Raw genomic sequence first — 24,756 nt, 5'->3', positions numbered from 1 at the left:
AGCACCTTCAGTCGGCGAATCTGCATATGGCGATCCGCAAAGTTCACGTTCAGAAAATAGAAACCATCACGGCATGTCGTCATTCACTTAAACTCGATATCTCTTTTTTCATTCCAAACAACATATCTCCAATCACAAATTAATCACAAAATAAACTTTTAACAACATTGTTAATGTTTCCTTCATTGTAAAAACTACCAAGTCAACAGTTAAAAGGATATTGAGCCAATAGGTGTTACGGCCTCGGCAAGATCAATGGAGACAGCGATCTGTTGGCTTATACATCGCCCAAGTAGCTATGTGGAATTCTCTCGGGTCGAGATTAAACCCACATCGTTTGAACTTTGTCCGAGGTCATTATTTACTTTTAATGATGTTTATATACGAATAAAAAAGAAGATAATTGGTTTTGGGTTGTCCTTTCCGCATATCTCGTGGGATTGTGAGTTGGAGAGACGACCGTGATGGCGGGGAGGGGGTTGGCATTCTCTCAAGCAGGGATTCAACCCATGTCCTTATAAAAGGTCTTTGTCCGAGGTCACCGAGTCCGATCGGTGCAGCCAATCGGTGCAGTTGTGCAGCGATCGGTGCAGCCGTTTTTGCGGCACCTGGGAAAATAATGTTATGCGGGAGTCCAAACCTGAAAATGCCGGAGGCCAAAGCTGAAATTGGGAAAACAATATAGCCTATTTTACTCCAGGAGATCCCAAGATTACCCACCCAAAATATCGTTGCAATCGTTTCAGCCGTTTTTGCGGTACCTTCGAAGGACGGACAGACGGACAGACATTTGGTGAATTATAGTAAGATTATGTCGAATAAAAAGGTTCATTTCAGATAAATGACCAGTTTAATCAGCAGGTGAAAACAACACATGCATCGTGAACCAGATGTGCATCAACCGGAAGTGACCTTCCACAAAAATCGATGGGATAAACCCAAAAGGCAGGACCTTCAGTACCAGAGCATACAGGTGTGATGATACTCCCCACCGAAAAAATTATGGTGACATGACTTTACCAAGTTGACGTCTTTACTTTTTGCAGCACAGACACAGGACTTGAGAGCGAAAGTTAAAGAGAATGACGGGTCCCACTGACTTAAATAATGATAGATATACTCCCCAGAATTATACACATGTACAGTACAACTTAGGAAAAACTCGAGACAGTAGTAAATTCAAGACATGAATTTGGAATAATGCCGACTTTGACAGTTTTCACGAGTCCATCGGTACGAGTCATCATGGTACAAATTCCTTGGGAGGTAGTGCGTGCGACAGGTGTGGTCTTCATTGTCAATAACATGGTTGGAGACGAGGTTGAAGGTCATTCACATCTGGCAATTTAGTCGTGCTAGGCCTTGAGTTGATCCTACTGACTTCTGCAACGAATGGAGCCAGTGATTCGTGGGTGTGCTGATCCAGACTGAACCCAAGAAACATGGCGTTCAGCACTTTATGGAAGGTGGTGATGTCCCTCTCCCAAGCACCAGAAACGCTTGAAGCAAGGGGAGGGCTAAATTCCCAGATGCACAGGTTTCCCTTCAGGTGATATCTGGCCAGCAGTACAGACTGGTGGTTTTGAGAAAGCAGGATGGGGTGTTTTGTTGAAATGTTGAAGTTCCCAATGTGCAGGCATCTGCCAACATGTCGTAACCCATCAAAGTCAGCAAATGGATCCAATTTGTTTACGGAGGGAGGAAGCATCGTGATATCTTTCGGGAATATACTATTTTCCAAAGCACGAACCAGAACAGTAGTCACTGCTTCAAGTTATTTGACGGCCGGACTTCTCCATTATCGCATAAGAGCTTTGAACCCCCTCGTATGTTTCACTAATGAGGCCCGTCTAGCTGAATCCCACTTTATATTCCTTCAGTCCTTATCAATTCATTCGCATGAGAGTCCTCTTCACCTCTTGATACCAACGCATAAGTCCTCCACACAACAATTCCAAGGCTTGGCTTCTCTCACGAGTCCTTATGCAACGCGCAAATTGTGCAAGTCCTCTGTAATGCGCGAATATCCTCAAGTCCTTTCGATAAAGCGCATCAATCCTCTGTAAGGGCTTTGTGCTCACGGTTATATAGCGCCGCCCAGCGAACCCTCTCGAATTTGCCAGACGCACACTGACCACGCCCCTCACGCCATTCCACCCATTCACGCCATGTCGTGAAAATCAAGCGCAGACACGACTTTCCTCAGTGTAGGCTTTAATATCATTTAGATCGATAATATCTCCTGTAACAATACATGCAACAATAGGCATTTAATCAGAGCATTTCAAGCACAGCAAAGGTAGCTTCGATATAACAATGGTTCGCGCAGCGCAGCCTTTGGGGCGTACATACCATTCAACTACTGGATAATGTCACAGTGAGTCCCGCCGGAGTGTCCGCACGCCCCGAGTGTCCCGGGTCTTATAGACGGCCCCCCTATTTCGTGGCGAGCATCCCTGGGTTCACCTTGGTATAATTTCACTACATTCTCCCCGTCGTTAAAACAAGACTACCGCTCGGCAGTTCGCAGGCAAGCATCAGCAATAAATGAAAGGGTCACGTCAATCCACGTCAGTCAGTCCACCCGTAGCGGTCGGGCTGGCGAACCTCCCTGCCAGTTCGTGTTCTGAATCTACCGGGCACGGCGTCCCCAAGCCCGGAGTCCCCCGCGTCGGAATAGCCGCCGGAGGTCGGAGTCGGAGGGGGCGCCCCTGCGCCTTCGGGCACGGGAGCGGGGGACGACGGGAGTAACAGTGGTAGTTCCATAGGGGAAGCTTCGATAGAGTCCATAGACTCGTAGACGGGTTCGTCGATATCCCTGTCGTCGTCCCCACATGGGGCGAGATGGCGAACGGAGACAGTAGACTCGCGGCCATCCGCCGTTAACACGCGGGCATGCTCGGGATTAGCCTGGAGGACCTGCACCTTGTCAACAAGGGGGTCGTACTTGCTAGTGCGAACCGCTCGTTTGAGATAGGCGGGCCCCGGTTCAGCGAGCCAGCTGGGTAAAGACTGGATACTGCCGGAGCTTCTAGGGTGGTGGAACAGTCGTTCGTGAGGAGTCTGGTTGGTGGCAGTACATAGGAGAGCCCGGATCGAGTTTAGAGCGGCAGGCAGCGACCACGCCCATTTATCGAGGCCTCGGCCGAGGGTCCGAAGGCTTAGCATGACGGCCCGCCATATAATCCCATTAAAGCGTTCGATCTGTCCGTTAGCTTGGGGCCGGTACGGGGTGGTGTAGCTCGAAGCGACATTATTTTGGAGCAAGTAGCCCCTCACTTCCTGGGACAGGAACACCGCACCCCGATCGGTATGCACGTAGGCCGGATATCCGAACATAGAAAACAAATTCTGAAGGCACCGAATAACCGTGGCAGCCGACATATCCCCGCACGTGTAAGCAAAGGGGAATCGGGAATACTCATCGACGATAGTGAGCAGATAGCGAGAGTTGCTCGACATTGGCAGCGGCCCTTTGAAGTCCATCGCCAAGCGCTCCCACGGTCTAGTAGCCCTAACGAGTGTCCCCAGGGGAGGGCTATAAAAACGCGGTTTGAGTTCCGCACAGACCGCGCAATCACGGCAGATGCGGCGGATGTCCTCCATCGAGTACGGCAGATTGCCCGCGCGCACAAAATGCGCGAAGCGCGTCACCCCGGGATGACACATAGTGCTGTGCAAAGTGCGCAGCCCCTCCAAAGTTACGACCCCCGCGCAAGTGGCCGGCCGCGATAAGGCGTCAGCGACCAGGTTATCCTTCCCCGGGCGGTATTTGATGGTGTAGCAGAAGTCGGCGAGTTCGATACGCCAGCGGGTGATTTTCTCATTCTTAATGCGCTGAGCATGTAAGGTGTCGTACATAAACGCAACACTCTGTTGGTCCGTGATAATTTGGAAACTCCGCCCAAGCAGATACGGCCGCCATCGCCGAATAGATTCGACGATCGCGTACGCTTCCTTTTCGACGGACGAATGCCTCCGCTCGGCGGAGGTGAGAGTCCGCGAGAAGAAAGCCACAGGGCGGCCTCCTTGGGAGAGGGTCGCCGCTATCGCATGGTCCGAGGCATCACTCTCCAAAACGAAAGAGGCACTCTCGTCAATCGTTGCGACAGCGGCGCCAGCAATGTCGACTTTAAGGCCCTCGAAGGCCGCCAGGGCGGCCGGGCCCATGGGGAAAGTGTCGCAGGCCACGAGGGGGCGGAGCTTAGCAGAGAAATTTTGCACCCACTTCAAGTAGTGGGCGAACAGCCCTAGAGCGCGTTTCAGCGAAGCCCGATCGCTAGGCGGAGCCATATCGAGCAAAGGGCGCAGACGCTCCTTATCTGGAGAGACGGAGCCATGGGTCACGGTGTACCCCAGAAGGTCTACCGTGCGTAGAGAGTATTGACACTTCGCCTCATTCATGGTTAAGCGATATTTCCGCGCAACCTCGAGGAAGCGTTTTAGATTAGCGTCGTGATGCGCCTGGTCGTACCCACAAACCGTAAGATTGTCCAGATAGACAAAGACATCCGTCAAATGCTCCTTCGCAACGAGGTCATCCATAGCTCTCTGAAAACAAGCGACGCCGTTCGTTACCCCAAAAGGAAGTCTCGTGAACTGGTACAACCGCTGACCCGATTCAAAGGCCGTAAAGACGCGATCAGCCCTAGAGATGGGGACTTGATGATACGCACTACGTAGATCGAGAGTGCTATAAACGGAATACAGGGCCACCTGGCGTACCAGGGCGTCCATCCCCGGTAATGGGTAGGCATCCAGCTGTGTAAAGCGATTAATCGTTTGCGAATAGTCGATTACCATTCGCCTGCGGTGAGCCTCACTCCGCACCACTAAGACTTGGGCCCTCCACGGAGACCTACTGTGTTCTATGATACCGTCCTTCAAGAGCAGGGCCGTTTCCTCCGCAATGAATTGCGCGTCCGCGCGAGAGTAGCGCCGCGATTTGATGGCCACAGGGGTACAATCAGTGGTCAGGTTGGGGAACAGTGAGAGTGGCTCCATGTCCATTTGAGCGAGGGCACACACAGCGAGCGTGTCCGGCCCTCCGAAGTCCATCTCTAAACGACCATGCCGCTTAAGGAAATCAAGTCCTAACAGAACGTCAGCGCATAAGGCCGGTAATACCATGAGATACACGTCCGGGAACGTGCGCCCATTTATCACAAGTTTCAATCGACACGCCCCTTTTGTGCTCAACCGAAGTCCCTGAGATGCCATGAAGATCCGGCGGGTTGTCCCGAGAACCGGCCACCCATGTTGTCGCACGAGACGCTGATCAATAAAACTATCCGTGGATCCCGTATCAATTAAAGCTTGCGCAACAACGCCCGCGACCATGAGCGGAATGAAGGCCTGCGCTAGGCCGGCAGACCCGGCAGGTATAGTTCCGGCCGGGCGAGAAGATCGCGCCTCGCGGGTGGATCCCACGCCGGCTGCAATCCTTCGGGCCTCAGCAGGAGCATTGAAGTCAGTTGGCTCTTCGGTAGTTTCATTTGCCAGAGTGGGTGTGGAGTAGTCGGGAGAGAAGCCTCCAGACGGCGCTCGAGCCACGGGAGAAAGTTCACAGCCATCTGCAGAGTCATATGCCAAAGCGGGTGCATGTAATTCGCAAGAGCTACCGCCAGATGGCGCTCGAGCCACGTGAGAAAGAATTCTGCCATCTGCAGAGTCATATGCCAAAGCGGGTGCATGTAATTCGCAAGAGCTACCGCCAGATGGCGCTCGAGCCACGTGAGAAAGAATTCTGCCATCAGCAGCTGGACATGCCAGAAGGGAAGCATGTAATTCGCAAAAGCTGTCATCAGATGGCGCTCGAGTCACGTGCTGCGTTTGCCGCACCTCGAGAGGCAATTCCAAAGTGGGCGCATGTCGCTTGTTTGAAGGAGGCGTTTGCACGCCAGTCAAGGTTAGATGCTTTGTGACCGGTCGCGTTTGCGCCATTTGTTTCGGCGGCCCGACGTATCTCACCAAGGTCGGGCGAGAAGCCAGAGGCCCGCGAGGAGGAGGGCGGCTCATCAAAGCTGTGCAAGGCGCCCCGTCCGGTGCTCGATCCATTGGTTCAGCGATGAGCACATTCAAGGTCGCTCGGGAATGCGTGCCCCGGGCGGCCTTTCTGCAGACTTTTGCAAAATGGCCTTTAGTGGAGCAGAGGTGACAGGTCGCCTCTCGGGCCGGGCATTCAGTCCGGGGATGCTGCCGATTGCCACAAAAATAACATTTTGCATACCGGGCAAGCCGTGGCCGGGCAGCGGCAGCTGCAGTGAGGCCGGATGCGGAGTCCGCTTCCGGAGCACCCAGGGACTCGGCCGTCGTGGTGGTTGGGTCCTCCTCCGTATCCTCGGCGATGGCCCTCTCGGGTCGCGCGAGTTGCGAGGTCCCCGCCACGACTCGTGGGTTATCATAGGCGGTCAATTGTTGTCGAGCATCTGCATAAACGCGCGCCAGCCGTAGTGCCTCTGTAAATGTCAGCTCCGCGACCTCCAAGAGACGCAGCCGCAAGACTCCAGAACTAATTCCGGATATGAATGCATCTCGGAGCAAATCGTCTTGAACTTGCTCATGAGTCCGGACGTCCTGCACACAATCTGCCAATAAATAGCGCAACTCCTGCGCATAGCGATCGATCGATTCAGACGGTTGCTGCCGTCGCTGAGAGAGTTGATGCCGGCCGTGCACAGCGCTCCGTTTCTTTATGTAAAGGCGCTTCAGCTCGGCCAGGGCCGTATCATACGTCACAAATCGAGAAATGGTCTTGTACACAGTGTGATGGACCTTGGACTGTAAGACGGACAGCCGTATCTCAGCGGTTGGCTCCGTCTCGTGAGCAGCGAAGTAGTTCTGCAGCGTGTTGAGCCAGTGAGCAAACTCCGATGCAGATCCTTCAGCCAGAGGGTCGGCACCGAGAATCGGAACCACGATCATCTTGTGGTCAGCCATGGCGAAATAAATGATATTAAATGTCGTGAAAATCAAGCGCAGACACGACTTTCCTCAGTGTAGGCTTTAATATCATTTAGATCGATAATATCTCCTGTAACAATACATGCAACAATAGGCATTTAATCAGAGCATTTCAAGCACAGCAAAGGTAGCTTCGATATAACAATGGTTCGCGCAGCGCAGCCTTTGGGGCGTACATACCATTCAACTACTGGATAATGTCACAGTGAGTCCCGCCGGAGTGTCCGCACGCCCCGAGTGTCCCGGGTCTTATAGACGGCCCCCCTTTTTCGTGGCGAGCATCCCTGGGTTCACCTTGGTATAATTTCACTACACCCTGGTTGGTCGTTTTGGCTCTTACCGGCTCCACCCTTGACGTCTGCTTGACGTGGCCACACCCCGACCTCACGCTCCTCCCCCTTTTCAGGCCTACCTTGTGGCATTTGGCTGGTTTGAGAATCCCAATGCGAGGGGCAATAGGGCGCAGACTGGAAGGTGCACAATGAGGTCGATTGGAGGGTGGGCTGCAAAATGAATGGGATCTACTCTTATTTATTTTACACAACGCAGGTATCACTATTGGGAATGGCCTTATTCTACACATATACTATGACATAACTAATGTTCTAAGGTGGCCTACATGTTGCATGTGGACTAACTATGGGGGCAAAACCTTTAACCTTTATTAATCAATATGTACATTTCTCAGAACCGCAACAATATAAAAACTGAAGCATAAACCCCCAATATATAAAAACCGAAGCTTAAACCCCCAATATATAAAAACCGAAGCTTAAACCCCCAATATATAAAAACCGAAGCATAAACCCCCAATATATAAAAACCGAAGCTTAAACCCCCAATATATAAAAACTGAAGCTTAAACCCCCAATATATAAAAACGGAAGCATAAACCCCCAATATATAAAAACCAAAGCTTAAACCCCCAATATATAAAAACTGAAGCTTAAACCCCCAATATATAAAAACTGAAGCTTAAACCCCCAATATACAAGCGTTACGCCTAGGTCCCCCGTCGGGGAAGTGATGTGAGTTGACAAAGTGGAAGACGCAGAAAACATGCTATGATATGATATTTCGCTCACAAGGTTCAGACATACATGGTGGCGGCCATCTTGGATTTTGACGTGGTGGCCCAATTTTCAATCGCGTTCTTCCTTATGCCCAGATACACCCACACACCAGATTAGAAGTTGGTACTTCGCTTATTTTTCAAGATATTCCGCTCACAAGGTTCAGACATACATGGCGGCGGCCATCTTGGATTTTGAAGTGGCGACCCAATTTTCAATAGGGTTCTTCCTTATGCCTAGATACACCCACACACCAGATTAGAAGTTGGTACTTCACTTATTTTTCAAGATATTCCGCTCACAAGGTTCAGACATACATGGCATCAGACGCACATGGCGGCGGCCATCTTGGATTTTGACGTGGGTTGCACCCACACAACAAATTCGAATGTGGTCCTTCGCTTACACACGCACACACATACGTACGCACGCAAGCCCACACGCACGGATGGACGGGAAAACCATAGTCTCCCTTTCGCTCTGCGGTGCGACGGGGGACAATAAAAACCTAAGCTTAAACCCCCAAAACACCTTTCATGAATGAAAAGTGTTCATTATTTACATTTTTTACTCGATGTCATTACGAGAGGCAAGTCAAAAAAATTTCCACCTGCCCAACAACATGCAGCCAATGACACATTTCCCAGCAAGGAGTGAGTTTCGTGGAACCGTTGGAAAACAAGCATTCTGAGTATTGCGCTGCAATACATGTCCACTACCGGCAGTCTGTCTTCCGGAAAACTGTTGGGGAAATTACCAAGGGTTATTTACCCACAGGTTCTGAATCGTTCCCAATCGCTAATTACCTCAGGACGGGCTCACCTGTGATTCGCACTCGGGACTTCGATTTATACACCTTGCAGACAGGTCAGCAGAAGCACGAGAAAATAAGTTGTTGATAAAGAACCTTTCGAGTCGCTAAATATCAGTAATTTATTATATTTTCCGGTTCACGATCAATGATCGATGTGTATATATATATATATGTTGCTCGGCTTGGCTCCGCCCCTCCCGAAAGCGCGCACTGTGTCGCGCTTTTGACGTTCGCGAGACGAGGCTGAGAACACGGTGGGGCTTGAGGAGAACTCTAGAATAAACAAGAGATATCCATTTAAAAAAAAAAAATTTCGTTTAATTAACGATATCTGCCAAACCACATGCCCCATCGCAAATTCCAAAAGGACATTTTAGTAGACTGACATGCTGAACAAATCTGTGAAGTTTCCCCTCGATTGGATCACAAATGAGGGAGCGACTCGGTTTTAAAGGTTCATGGTTAAAAACGTCATAACTCTGAAACCATGTGATGCATGACGTCATGCTCGCTGACTTTTTTTGTTCGTCATGGGTATGCGATTCTGGGTCGATCGCTGAATTAACGCCAGGGGGGTTGACTCAGCCTGTCATCCTTCCGAGGTCGGCTAATTGAGTACCAGTTCACTGGTAATTCCCTGTTTGTCGTTAAAGGCGGCAAAAAGGGTTGGCGTCAGGAAGGGCATCCGGCCGTAAAACATTGCTTCAACAAGTACAAAAAGTTTTAATTAAAACAAAAGCCGCGTCGATGTTACACAATGCCTAGATGCAGCTGTGCCTATAACGTCGATGTTATAGGCACAGGACATTCCTAATGATTCGATTACTTGATGTTATTTTTGTGCAAAGTGAAAATATATCTCGGCAATTTCCCGTGTGTGGCGACGAATTTTTAATACATCTCGGCATTTTCCCGTCTGTTATTTCAGGCGGTGTATGACTGACCATGCCGCGATTAAAAAAAAATATATCTCGGCAATTTCCGGTGTGTGGCGACACGTGAACGAAGCTATGCTCCTCTCTCCACATTATTGTGACGACGTATAAATTAAATATTTCATCGTGACGATTGTCATCAAATGGACAAATTTTTAATATGTCTCGGCATTTTCCCGTCTGTTATTTCGGGCGGTGTATGACTGACCATGCCGCGATTTAAACAAAATATATATATATATCTCAGCATTTTCCCGTCTCTTATTTCGGGCGGTGTATGACTGACCATGCCGCGATTGAAAAAAAATATATCGCAATGGACTTGAAGTTACAGGCCTTTGAGAATTCATTTCGTTCTATAAAGGGCAACTTTCATCGGATTTTCTTCCCGTTTTTTTTCAACTGAGTCTAAAACTATGTTAGCGACTGTGAAAAATGAAATGATATATCGAATTTGATTTGAAATAAAACTGTGTGAGAGAGGAAGACACCACGGGCCTACAAAACAGGCCTCAAAGCTATGCGAGTTAATAAAATGGTGGATATTTGTTTATATGAAGGCTCTCCCAGAATGGGTGGAGCTATGGTTCCCAGAATGGGTGGAGCTTTGAGGTTTTGTCTTCTCTGCAAGAACAAGAAGAACAAGAAGAAGAAGAAGAACAACAACAGCAGCAGCAGAGGGCACTCTATGAGCAGCGTCTGCGAGGCGGCTAAAAAGGGGACCAAAAAACAACAACAACCACGGTTCCTGAAAAAGGCCAACCCCCGCTTTGCGAGGAAAAATGACCTCTAAAGGTGGTTTTTTTTATGGGTATGCGATTCTGCCTGCAAAGTTTGGCCTCGATCTGTTCAGCCGTTGCAGAGAAAAATGGGTTTTCGTGTTTTCACGAAAAACAATATGTCGGCCGAACCACGTGATCTGTGACGTCATAATTACCAGTAAAATATTCTACAGACCGAGTCCCCCCTACGGTGAAAATTTGATCTCAATCGGTCCTATTATTGCAGAGAAAATCTTTTTTAAAGGAAATTAAAACTTAAAATGGCACTGAGTTAAGGATCATCGGAATTATCAGAATTCCCAAAGTTCAAAGTGCCATAACTTTGTCAAAAATGATCGAAACGTCGTGAAGTTCGAACTTGATCTGTAACTTATCATGAGGAAACCATGTACCAAGTTAGAAATCATTTGCATTAAGAGTTTAGAAAAAAAGTCCGGAAAACTGTTCTTTGCGTGAAACTAAGAAAAAGAGAGTATTTTTACAAGAAACCTTCAAGATCGCAAATCTTTATGCAAAGAGGGCTCAAACAAAACCAAGAACTTATGAGGAAACCTCGGCTTCTAGCAAACGCAGGATGTCTCAATAAAATGCACAAGGACACATACATACATGTGTTTCTAGTGCGTAGATTTTATTGAGACACCTGCAGAAGAATATCACGGGGCGTCACTTTCTTTGAAAATCACCTTGAGGAAGCGTTGAACATCGGGCCAATGCCAGAGTTTTAAACTATGTGGACAAATGTGCCATTGGGATTTGCCTTGGTTTGGGGCACTGTTTACATCACAACAAAAACTCACATTCACATCATTATCTTGTTGGTATTTTGTCACTTCAGAAATATTTCTCAGGTAGCTGTGATTCGCTGTGGCATCACAAGGGTCACGTTACATACGTAATTTTACTATTATGTACGCAATTTTACTATTACGTACGCAATTTTACTATTACGTATGCAATTTTACTATTACGTATGGAATTTTACTATTACGTATGCAATTTTACTATTACGTATGCAATTTTACTATTACGTATGCAATTTTACTATTACGCATGCAATTTTACTATTACGTATGCAATTTTACTATTACGTATGCAATTTTACTATTACGTATGCAATTTTACCATTACGCATGCAATTTTACCATTACGCATGCAATTTTACCATTACGCATGCAATTTTACTATTACGTATGCAATTTTACTATTACGTATGCAATTTTACTATTACGTATGCAATTTTACTATTACGTATGCAATTTTACTATACGTATGCAATTTTACTATTACGTATGCAATTTTACTATTACGTGTGCAATTTTACTATCACATATGCAATTTTACTGTTACATATGCAATTTTACCGTTACGTATGCAATTTTACCGTTACGTATGCAATTTTACTATCACATATGCAATTTTACCATTACGCATGCAATTTTACTAATCTACACAAAAAAAAATTTTTTTTGTATACAAGATCGAGGCTCGTGAAAGAGCTAACATTAATCACAAAAAAAGTCAAACCGACACACAAAACAAAAAAATAAGGGGAGCGGCAGACAAGATGGGGAGAGAGGGGGAAGGACACAAACAACATTTGAGAGCAGAAATGTGGGAGGGGGAGGGCTTTGGGGGAGGTGGGAAACAGGAGAAATGTGGGAGGGGGAGGGCTTTGGGGGAGGTGGGAAAGGTATAAAATATATGAACACTGCAAGGACTTCCAGGAAAGAAGTTGGAATTTCCCCAAAAAAAAAAAAAAAAAAAAGTATCTGGGGTGAATTAGCGGGTGTAGAAAAGATCAAGGTTTTGGATGGGGGAAGATAAGAGATGGTGGTGAACAGCTGTTTTAAGGACCTGGAGGGAGGAGTGGAATTGAAGGGAGTGGGGGAGTTTGTTCCAGAGGCGGGAGAAAAGGGGAATGAAAGAGTGAAGGTGAGCAGAGAGCCTAGATTTTGGCAGTTTAACCATAAGAGGGTTGCACGCAGATCTTGTGCGACCTGAAGGAATATTGGGGGTACAGAGCACAGAGAGAGCTGGGGGAGCAAGGCCGGAGAGGAGTCGGTAGAAGACAGAAAGACCACCAACCTGCCTGTGGTGAGTGAGTGAAAGGCCCTCGGAGTTAACTTCATCGCAGGAGATTCCAATGATTCTGAAAGCTTTGGTTTCAACAGCGTGAAGCCGAGCTAGGTATGAGGTAGGAGCACCAGCCCAGAGGGGGGAACAGTAGTCCATTGAGCTGCGGATGAAAGCCTTGTATGTGGTGAGGAGCTCAGGTGTGCCAAGGAAGGACTTCATACGACGAAGGATGCCCAGTCAGCGACTGGCTTTGGAGGCCAGCTTGGAAATGTGGTTTTCCCAAGAAAGATCATGGCAGATAGTGAGACCCAAAAGCTTGAGCGACAGAACTTCTTGGAGAGGATTGTTGAGAAAGTAGATGGAAGGGTTTTTCCAGTCGGCCCTTTCGGAGAGACATTGTAAGAGTGTGCGATTTGTCAGGATTGAAAGACATGTTCCACTTGTTTAACCAGTCTATGATTTTTTTTCCAGGTCTGCAGAGAGTTATGAGGCTGCAGACTGCCGAACTGAGGGATGAGGAATGGAGCGGCAGATAGTGGAGTCATCAGCAAAGAGATAGAGAGGATTTTCCAGAGAGTCGGAGAGATCATTGATGAAGACCAGAAATAGCACAGGGCCCAGAACACTACCTTGGGGAACTCCAGCCAGAACAGGAAGGGGAGATGAGAGAAATCCATTCAGGGCCACACGTTGCCTTCGACCAGAGAGGAAGTCCGCAAGCCATGAGTGGAGATTTCCATGGATACCATAGGAGGAGAGTTTGATGAGCAGAGCTGGGTGCCAGACTGTATCGAAGGCACGTGATGTGTCAAGTGAGACAGCTCTGATTTCCTGTTTGGCATTGAGGACCTCCATCCATTGTTGAGACAGCAGAAGCAGCATGTCCAGAGTAGAGTGACCTGGTCTGAAACCAAATTGATGATCAGAGATCAAGCCATTGGAGAAGAGGAAAGATTTCATATCCGAAGCAATGATGGATTCCATGACTTTGCTGATAATTGGGAGCAGGCTGATTGGTCTGTAGTTGCAAGGATCTGTTTTTGCACCTTTTTTGTGTAAAGCGGTAATGTTTGCTGATTTCCAGGATGCTGGCAGATGACCTTGAGCAAAAGAGAGGGTGAAAAGAACAGAGAGAGGGTGAGATAGAGCGGCAGAGCAGGATTTTAGGACCCGTGGGCTGATGCCGTCTGGTCCAGTTGCAGAATCAGAGTCGAGGTTTGACAGAAACTTCTCAACCTTGTCAGGAGAGAAGGACACAGAGTCCAGGAGCAGTTGAGTTCGACTGGGAAAGGTGGGAACAGAGAGAGATGGGTTTGGAGGTACTCCTGGGGGTGGGGTGGAGAGAGGGCAGTGCAAGGAGAGTGAGGAAGAGAGTTTTTGATAAAGATAGCCACCCTACCACCAGGACGAGGCTCAGGTCTATCATACCGGAGGAGGGAGTAACCAGGAAGAGATATTAAGGAATCAGAGACATCTTGAAGGAGGAAAGTTTCTGTTAAGCAGATCAAGTCTGGATTGTCAGAAGCAACCTGAATGGAGAGATCAATCAGGTTTGAGCGAAGGCCCTGGATATTTGAGGTCCATACCGTTAATGAAGAGAGAGGGGGAGCATCGGGTACAGGACAGGGGAGGGGAGGGGTAGGGTCAGATGAAGGATGAGAGGGGGAGGTAGGAAGAGCAGTTGATAGTGTGGCAGAGATTACAGAAGAGTTACAAGAAAGGGAAGGATGAGGAGGACGAAAGGTTTGATGGTGATGGGATGAGGCACAGTGAGGAGTTGTTTGAGGGGGGGCAGAGGAAGGTCGAAGGTTGGGGGCGGTGGAGGTATGAGATAGAAGGGAGACGAAGTGGGGAGGAGGCGGCTTTGATAAGGAGGTGGGAGGAGGGAGAATTTGGGAGGGATGGTTGGGGGGTAGATTTGAAGGGGAGGGGTTGGGGGGTAGTTTTGAATGGGAGGGGCAAGGGGGGAGTTTAGGAGGGGAAGGGCAAGGGGGGTGTTTAGGAGGGGAAGGGCAAGGGGGGAGTTTAGGAGAGGGGCAAGGGGGGACTTTAGGAGGGGAGGGGCAAGGGGGAAGATTTGGAGGGGAGGGGCAAGGGGGGAGATTTGGAGGGGAGGGACAAGGGGGGAGTTTAGGAGGGGAGGCGCAATGGGGGAGTTTAGGAGGGGAGGAGCAAGGGGGGAGATTTGGAGGGGAGGGGCAAGGGGGGAGTTAAGGAGGGGAGGCGCAAGGGGGACGTTTAGAAAGTGGATGATTAATGAAAGATGAACATTTATAACAAATTGGGTTTGTTGTGATTTTCAAGTTAGCGATCCGTTTAAGAACGATGGAGGAGGGGTGGAATGAATGAGAATTTAGAGCATGTATTGAGAAAGAATTATAAGAGATTGAATATTTTTTTGAAATGGAATGAGTTGAAGAGGAAATTGAAAGGAGCCTTTTAAATAGGAAGAAAAACAGCGTGTTGTAATAAACCACTGAATAAAACACTGCAGGGGAAAGTTTAAACATATTTAAACAGAACCGTGAAGAACTATCTTCTATTCACAAAAATACAAGAGGAAAACAGGAAGAGGAAAAGAGGAGCGAGGGGAGGTTTTTTGGTAATTCTGCCACCCAAGGTTGGGTTGGGTGTGTGACAAGACCATGCTGATTCGATTTTGGTGAAGATCTGGATCCGGGTCCGAGAAAAAAAAGAAAGAAAAGAAAAGTGATTCTTCACCATTAAGAGATGGTAGGTGAGTGGTAGGAATGAGTAGAGAACGGGGAGGTTTGGAGCGAATGAAGTAACAGGATGTGAAACCGAGGTCGGGAGAGTCACAAATTCCGACATTATTTGTGTACGTAATAAATAAATGACTCCTCATGTGACGTTTACATAAAGTTCTCTCTCACTCTCCACCTCCCTTCCCATGCCTCATCCCCCCAAGCCCTCTCCCTCCCACAGATCTCCCGATGTCCCTGTTCTCTACTGTTGTACTTGTGTGCTTCCCTCTCTGCACCCATCTTGTCTCCCGCTCCCTTCATCATATGTTTTATGTCAGTTTGTTTTTTGTGATTAATGTCAGCTCTTACATGAGCCTCGATCTTGTATACGAATTTTTTTTTTTTTTTAAAGTTGTGAGAATCCGTGACCTTTGGCTAGTGTTCCATGTTACAGACATATCCCAGCAGGATGTTTAATATGGGAATTGCCATTCTTTCCATGATCATAGCAGCACCCAGCTGTGGTTGGTGAAGATCATGGTCTAAATGGGAACGACGTTGTGCAAGGTGATATATAGGTATCATGGTCCCAATAACAACTCGTATATGGTCTCGTGTGACATCAATGTCACATTTTCATGTCAGGGGAAAGAAGAAGAGGGTAAGGAGCGTAAAAGGGAGGAAGAAGAATGTGGAAGATGGAGTGAGGAGGAGGTAGAGAAGGAGGTTTGAAAAATTAAATAATCTTCATGAATCCATTGGGAAGTAAACCGGGCGATCCCACATCCAGGACCAAATTGTGTTTAGCGCACGGAAGTAGTGTTTCAAGGTACACCATTGGTGTTCATGCGAGTTTAATATAACAAAACGTTTGGATCTTATTCTGAAGACAGCTCTTACCAACTCGCCTCACGTTGGACGCAACAGGCCTCGCCCTCGGTACACTCTCCACTCAATGTCCGTCTTGGTGGGTTTTCCATGAAGCCAACGAGCAGCTGTTTCTCGGGACCCGAGACGCTCGTCCAGCCACGGACCATGGGTGGGCGCAGCGTCGGGGACACGTGGTTGGGGATGCTCACGTGGTCGGGAATGCTCACTTGGTCGGGGATGCTCACGTGGTCGGGAATGCACACGTGGTCGGGGATGCTCACGTGGTCGGGGATGCTCGCGTGGTTCGGGATGCTCGGTCGCCCTGTCCCGCACCATGTCCCGTCGCAACGACTAGGCGTCACAGGGACGCTAAACTTGGACGTTACAAACAAAACTCGTTTGCGAGGTCGGCGCGGGTGTTGGGTCGTGAGGTGGTTGTAACGTGCCAAGGGTAAGACCGCCTCTTACATTCCTTGGATAAAGGATGTTTCCATCGAATCTGCATTGTCTCGACATCACGTGTCACGTGATTGTGGCGGGGAGAATGCTAACCGATACCATGGACATGGTTACCATGATCGACGGTACACGGATGTTTTTTAGCCCCACATGTGGCCATTCAAAAAATTACGTGATATATTTTCTCGTAATTTACGTAACGTAACGCCGGATTACCGAACGTTCTGACGTACCTGCCGGGCCTGATTAAACCTTACGAATAATTTTATTCCACATACGATTACATTTTTCGGGGTCCCTCATCGTGAATAACACTCGACCAAAGCCAATGGAAATCTGACGCAACAAACCCAGGCGGTGTATAATCACCAGAGGCCTACAGGCCTAATGTCTCAGAGACTTAGATCCATCAGAAAACCAAGATGGCGGCCATATCACCATCTCAGCGATATCGTGGGTGGAGTCAAGCAACAAATGTAGGCGGAGAGTCCAGCAGCTGTCCGACCAATGGGTACACGTTTCAAAAATAAACCCCACCAGGAACCACCACAACAACCAGGCACAACTCTTGTAGACACGTGCAGGTTACAAAAAGAAGAAGATATAATCACCCCTGGGGGCAGCAGCTGAATTTATTGGTTGATGGTCGCATAAAGATTGCCCATATTTAGGTGAGCTTCACAAATCAATGGCAGCAGGGTTAAAAAATTTATATTATTAGATATTGTCGTGCGACTCCGGTTAACACCAGAGACCACGGATAGGCATAAACGGTTTTAATTGAGGCGACGACCAAACACGGATTTGACTATCAAATGCGGGAGGAAGAAGGAAAATGGAAGGCTGCGCAAGCGCTTACCTTCAACGAACCCACGGCAGCTTCGAACGTGCAGGAAAATTAGTTCAAACGGGCACAGGTTTAACAGGGGATGGAAAATAATACAAGGGTTTATTAAAAAGAAACGCAGGGACAGGAAACGCGATAATAAATAAAGTTCCGAGATTGGGATCCCACACAGACGTCAAATACAGACACAGGAATAGATTAAAGGAAAATAATTGTCTCGTCGTGTAAAATGTAATGGGGATTGGCCTTATCTGTCCCTCTTCTTCAATCTCCGGCATGGAACACGGCTCCGTTCGGCCCCGATGCACCCACGAGGTCCCCCGCTCCAGCACCACAGCACCACTCCAAGCACAACGAGGTCGATCTTCACACACGATCGATAAGCCAACTCAACCAGGGACAGGACTGTCCACTCAGGATCGCACCGGGACTGCCAGGGCCAGGAATCTCCAGAGCACGAACCGCAAGAGACGCAAGAGAGCAAACCCGAAAATTTCCTTTGGCGCGCCCTTAAATAACCTTCCCGCGGTGGTGGCGTCAGCCCTGGCGCGCCACCCAATCAGTGCCCTCCACCGACTCGCCGGCTGGAGGTCTGTGCCTACCGCGCGGCCCCTTCACTCGTTCCCTGTTCCGTGGTCATAGCGCATGGCACTCGATGTGGCTAGGCCTGTCGGAGGTGTAATTGGCGGCGGCCATCATCGGCGGTGCTTCGGCCTGGTTTCCTTGCCTGTTCGTCTTTCAGTCATGTCAGGGCAGGGAATTGTTTAGTGTTGCACTAGGGACCGAACTACATGTCTATGTTGGTGTGCATTGCCATAAGGGACAAAGGTTTAGCCACCAGGTGTGACACACTACACCAGGTGTGACGCCAGGGGCGCTACTCTTTAATCCCCACGCTACTTATCACACGAACATCCTGGTATGCTCACAAATATACTCTTACCGGACAAAACGCCGACACATGAAAATTACAAGGCAGATTCCTTACCGCGACAGACTGGCTACTTACAGACAGACTTACAGACAGACAGACGCGACCTGCCTACTCAGATCTACCTGGCTCTACATATCACGACCCCACCCGACATAACAATACTTTTTCTTAAATTTGTTAAAATAAATAGTTAAAATCTATTATAAATAAATACCGGTGTGTACCCCGGTTTAGAATAGGTACACCGTATCCCTGCGTGTCGTAAGAGGCGACTAAAAGGGTTGGCGTCAGGAAGGGCATCCGGCCATAAAAACATTGTCTCAAAAAGAGAACCATGACAATTAAGACTACATATGGGCAGGGTACAGCCCGAAGTACCCCGTGGGTGACCCCACTCCCTCTCATCAAAACTCAAGGTGGGGAACCCGATCGAAGCAAGGGTGGAAATCATTCCATTTATGACGGCGAAACGTCTGATGCCCGACGTGGAGTTCGGTTTTTGAGATTTGGGACATGGAATGTAGGGACAATGACAGGGAGATCAGGAGAAGTGGTGGAAGTATTGGTCAGAAGAAGAGTGGACATATGTTGTGTGCAGGAGACGAGATGGAAGGGAAGTGGTGTGAGAATGGTGAAGGGAAGGCAGGGACAGAAATACAAGTTTGTGTGGCAAGGGTGCCCGGAGGGCGTGAATGGTGTTGGTGTCCTGTTTTCTGAGGAGTTTGCAGACAGTGTGGTGAGTGTGACGAGAGTGAGTGAAAGGTTGATGATGGTGAAAATGATGATTGGAAAGCTCTTGGTGAACATCATCTCGGGATATGCTCCGCAGGTTGGTCGGAGCGATGAAGAGGACGACAAGTTCTGGTGTGCTATAGAGAAGGTGATGGAACATGTGAAAGATGAGGAAGTTGTTGTGGTAGGAGGAGACCTAAATGGACATGTGGGAAGGAGTATGGACGGTTTTGAGAGAGTTCATGGGGGTTACGGATATGGTGTGAGAAATGGAGAAGGTGAAAGGATTTTGGAGTTTGCTGATGGAGCTGATTTGTTGATTTGTAATACTCAGTTCCAGAAAGAGGATAATAAGCTTGTTACATACACGTCAGGTGGGTCGACGACAACCGTTGACTACCTGCTGGTGCATAGGCGAGATAGGGGGCACCTCCGGGACACAAAGGTGATCCCGGGGGAGGAGGCTGTTTCACAGCACCACTTGGTTGTCTGTGACATAAGGGTGAAAGGTGCGAGGAGAGCTCGGCGGGTGAAGTACCAACCGAGAATGAAGGTGTGGAGGTTGAAAGAGGTGACAGTGAGGGAGGCATTAAAAGAGAGGCTGAGTATGGTGGAGGATGATGTGGTTCAGCTTGAAAGTGGTTGGATGTCAATGAAAGATAGTCTGTTGGGAGCCGTTGGTGAGGTATGTGGATGGATAAAAGGACCACCGAGGCACTCGGAAACATGGTGGTGGGATGATGAAGTTGGAAGTAAGATTGACGAGAAGAGGAAGAAGTTCAAGGAGTGGCAGAAGGCGAAGGGCATGGGGGCAGAAAAGGCAGAGCATGAAAGTTATAAGGCAGCCAAGAAGGCTGCAAAGAAAGAGGTAGCAAAGGCACAGGAGGCATGATGGAAAATGTTCGGAGAACGCTTGGATTCGGAAGAGGGTCAGAGAGCGGTATTCAGGATTGCAAAGCAGATAGCGAAAGAAAGGTGTGATGTGATGGGGGTGAGCTGCTTGAAGGATGAAGTGGGACAAATCATTGTAGACCCAGATGGAATTAAAGGAAGATGGAAGAGATATATGGAAATACTGTTGAATGCAGAGAATGAATGGGATGGCAACATGGAGAGTAACCCAGTTTTAGGACCGGCAGAGAAGATAACCGAGAAGGAAGTTGAGGAAGCGATAAAAGCAATGAAGAGTAGAAAAGCGGGAGGGCCGACGGGAGTTGTGGGAGATATGTCGAAGGCAGCAGGAAGTTGGGGTGTGAAGAGAATGACAGAGATCTGTAATCTGGTGGTGAAAGAAGGCCGCATTCCAGTGGATTGGGAACTGAGTACCCTCGTCCCTCTATACAAGGGGAAAGGTGACCCTCTGGAGTGTGGCTCGTATCGAGCGATAAAGTTATTGGAGAATGGAATGAAGGTATTGGGAAGGGTGTTGGAGAGGAGGATAAGGAAAAAAGTGAAGATTGACGAAATGCAGTTTGGATTTATGCCTGGAAGAGGAAGGACAGACGCGCTTTTTATTGTAAGGCAGTTGCAGGAGAAGTACATGGAGAAGAGGAAGAAGTTGTTTCTTGGGTTTGTTGATCTGGAGAAAGCATTCGATAGGGTTCCACATGAAGTAGTGACATGGGCATTGAGGAAGTTAGGAGTGGAGGAATGGTTGATCAGAGTGGTGATGGCAATGTACAAAAGAGCGCGCACAGCTGTAAGGACGAAGGACGGGAACAGTGGTGAGTTTGAGGTAAAGGTGGGAGTGCATCAGGAGTCGGTACTAATTCCACTACTATTTGTAGCTGTGATGGAGGTGCTGGCTCAGAACGTAGAGGAGGGTTTACCGTGGGAGTTGTTGTATGCAGATGATCTGGTGTTAATTGCAGAAAATATGGATGGACTGAAGGATAAGATGAACAAGTGGAAGGAATGTATGGAGACAAAAGGTCTGAAGGTGAATATCGGAAAAACGAGGGTGATGGCAAGTGGTAAAGCATGTGGTGAGGTGGAAAGAACTGGGAAGTGGCCATGTGCTGTGTGCAGGAAGGGTGTCGGAGTGAATTCCATTCAATGTACAATGTGCGCCGAGTGGGTTCATCAAAAATGTAGTGGTTTGAGAGGGTCATTAACCAGTGTGGCAGCTACATTCAAGTGTAAGGTGTGCACAGAGGGAGCTGCAGATGGAGGAAATGTTGAGTTGGATCTTGGAGACGGCGTGAAGCTGGAAGGTGTGAAAACATTTTGTTACCTTGGAGACATGCTGAATGGAGAAGGTGGATCAGACTCGGCAACGGTTGCTCAAGTGAGATGTGCATGGAAGAAGTTTCGGGAACTGAGTGGCGTGCTGACGAGGAGGGGAGTGTCGTTGAAGCTGAAGGGAAAGGTGTATGCTGCATGTGTGAGAAGTGTTATGATTTATGGGAGCGAGACATGGGTATTGAACATAGAGCAGCAACGAAGGCTGGAAAAGGTGGAAATGCGAATGGTTCGATGGATGTGTGGAGTATCGTTGAGAGAGAGGACGACAAATGATGAATTGCGAAAGACGATGGGAATAGATCCTGTGATTGATGCTGTGAAGAGGAACAGGTTGAGATGGTTTGGTCATGTGTTGAGGAAGGATGAAAGTGACTGGTTGAAAAGTGATGGAAATGAATGTAGAAGGAAGTAGAGGACGGGAAAGACCGAGAAAGACTTGGCTAAAGATGGTGGAAGAAGAAATGCGGGCAAGGGGGTTAACAAGGGGAGATGCAGAAAATAGGGCAAAATGGAGAACATCGTCATGGGGACCGCAAGGCTAACCCCCGCTCTTGCAGGGAAAATGGCCTTAAAATGCCTGTTGTTGTTGTATTATAAATAAATAATATTGGAAATATTATTCCTATTTATTCGTGCTTTGTAAGGTTAAAAATATTTTCAGTCGGTTATCCTTTCTGGGTTCATTGTGGCTACTTCTACTTCAACCACATGCTAACCACAACCCCATTTCAAACTGCGACTTGATCTATTTGTGTCAATCGTTGGGGGTGTGGTCAAAATGAGGCCACGTGCCCCCTTTTCAACTATAGCTTTGCGTTTCCGAGCACGACCGAAACGAAACTTTCTCTGCTTCCTGGTTCATTCATGAACTTTGAATAACAGGTGCATGTCATACATGTGTGTCATGTCGGATGACGTGCTGATGTCCTTGGACTTAGCGCCAGGCTCTGGGCCGACCGGGCCGACGTGGTGTGTGTGGTGCTGATATTTTGAGAGGCTTGATTTAATACCCCAACCTCTCAACCCCACCTCCTTTTCTGCTACCCCACCGTTATTATTTGCTAGTATTTTTTTAGTGAAAGCCCACAATATATTATATCCTTATATATATGTGCACATTATATATACTAGGGCATGCCCGTACTATATATAAGCTCGGACGTGCCCGTACGTGGGTGCCCGTTCCTTGCCAAAAAAAAAAAAAAAAAAAAATTTGTGTAGGGGTGTGTGTGTGTCAACATCCTAGGGCGTGCCCGTACGTGGGTGCAAAAAAACATGCGTGCAAACAACAACAACAAAAAAAAACTTTGAAACCACGTGGCAGTAACGACCACAGAACCCCCCCCCCCTCTATTTACATGAATGGTTTGGTCCATTCGCAACGACCACAGAACCCCCCCCTCTATTTACATGCAATGGTTTGGTCCATTCGCAACGCCAAAGCGAACGGCGAACGGCTAAATCGCCATAGCTCGGTAAGTACTTGTCCGATTAATTTCAAACCTTGAAAAGGCACATCCTCGGGTCCCCAGCAATATACCTGGCAAGTTGCAAGTATATCGGACCCGTGGTTGTCGAGAAACAGCGGTCACAGACAAACAAACAAACGTACAAACGTACAAACAAACAAACACACAGAGATTACTGGAATTATAGATAGATGTGCTTATATATATGGACTTCTGCTTCCAGTCCACTCGAGTAAGGAGGCTTGCTTCAATCTCTCCACAGCATTGAAGTCCTTTCCAAGGGTGTGGTGCTGACTGGGCCGCCGTGGTGCTGACCAGGCAGACGTGGTGTGGTGCTGACCGGGCCGCCGTGGTGTGGTGCTGACCGGGCCGCCGTGGTGTGGTGCTGACCGGGCCGACGTGGTGTGGTGCTGACCGGGCCGACGTGGTGTGGTGTGGTGCTGACCGGGCCGACGTGGTGTGGTGTGGTGCTGACCGGGCCGACGTGGTGTGGTGTGGTGCTGACCGGGCCGACGTGGCGTGGTGCTGACCGGGCCGACGTGGCGTGGTGCTGACCGGGCCGACGTGGCGTGGTGCTGACCGGGCCGACGTGGCGTGGTGCTGACCGGGCCGCCGTGGCGTGGTGCTGACCGGGCCGACGTGGCGTGGTGCTGACCGGGCCGACGTGGCGTGGTGCTGACGGGGCCCCCGCAGCCGTGATGCCCCCCCCCCTTACCCGACCCCCAGAATTTCCATGTTTTAAACGTTTCCAAGTGTGTACCTTGGATTAGAATAGGTACACCGTATCCCTGCGTGCCGTAAGAGACGACTAAGAGGGTTGGCCTCAGGAAGGGCATCCGGCCATAAAAACATTGCCTCAAAAAAGAGAACCATGACAATGACAACTACATATGGGCAAGGTACAGCCCGAAGTGGAGATCGGTTTCTGAGGTTTGGGACATGGAATGTAGGGACAATGACAGGGAGATCAGGAGAAGTGGTGGAAGTATTGGTCAGAAGAAGAGTGGACATATGTTGTGTGCAAGAGACGAGATGGAAGGGAAGTGGTGTGAGAATGGTGAAGGGTAGGCAGGGACAGATATACAAGTTTGTGTGGCAAGGGTGCCTGGAGGGCGTGAATGGTGTTGGTGTCCTGTTTTCTGAGGAGTTTGTAGACAGTGTGGTGAGTGTGACTAGAGTGAGTGATAGGTTGATGATGGTGAAAATGATGATTGGAAAGCTGTTGGTGAATGTCATCTCGAGATATACTCCGCAGGTTGGTCGGAGCGATGAAGAGAAGGACAAGTTCTGATGTGCGATAGAGAAGCTGATGGAAAACGTGAAAGATGAGGAAGTTGTTGTGGTAGGAGACCTAAATGGACATGTGGGAAGGAGTATCGATGGTTTTGAGGGAGTTCACGGGGGTTACGGATATGGTGTGAGAAATGGAGAAGGTGAAAGGATTTTGGAGTTTGCTGATGGAGCTGATTTGTTGATTTGCAATACTCAGTTCCAGAAAGCGGATAATAAGCTTGTTACATACACGTCAGGTGGGTCGACGACAACCGTTGACTACCTGATGGTGCGTAGGCGAGATAGGGGGCATCTCCGGGACACAAAGATGATCCCGGGGGAGGAGGCTGTTTCACAGCAACACTTGGTTGTCTGCGACATAAGGGTGAAAGGTGCGAGGAGAGCTCGGCGGGTGAAGTACCAACCGAGAATGAAGGTGTGGAGGTTGAAAGAGGTGACAGTAAGGGAGGCATTAAAAGAGAGGCTGAGTAGGGTAGAGGATGATGTGGTTGAGCTTGAAAGTGGTTGGATGTCAATGAAAGCTAGTCTGTTGGGAGCCGTTGGTGAGGTATGTGGAT

At 48.5% G+C, this 24,756-nt stretch overlaps 1 protein-coding gene across 1 annotated transcript in view; it reads right to left on the bottom strand.

The window, feature by feature from the left end:
• Positions 1-16,568, bottom strand: part of LOC137437385 (uncharacterized) — a 43,302-nt gene extending 26,734 nt beyond the window's left edge. The window contains exon 1 of the mRNA XM_078766298.1: positions 16,252-16,568. Within this exon, the coding sequence (XP_078622424.1) occupies positions 16,252-16,388 (137 nt within the window). The 5' untranslated portion in view covers positions 16,389-16,568. The remainder of the gene's footprint in view (positions 1-16,251) is intronic.
• Between the last annotated feature and the right edge of the window lie 8,188 nt (positions 16,569-24,756).

Source organism: Myxine glutinosa, chromosome 12, assembly GCF_964187855.1.
Source record: "Myxine glutinosa chromosome 12, kmMyxGlut1.1, whole genome shotgun sequence".
NCBI lineage: Eukaryota > Metazoa > Chordata > Myxini > Myxiniformes > Myxinidae > Myxine > Myxine glutinosa.
The sequence above is the reverse complement of the archived record's forward strand: the minus strand, read 5'-3'. Positions and strand labels throughout refer to the sequence as shown.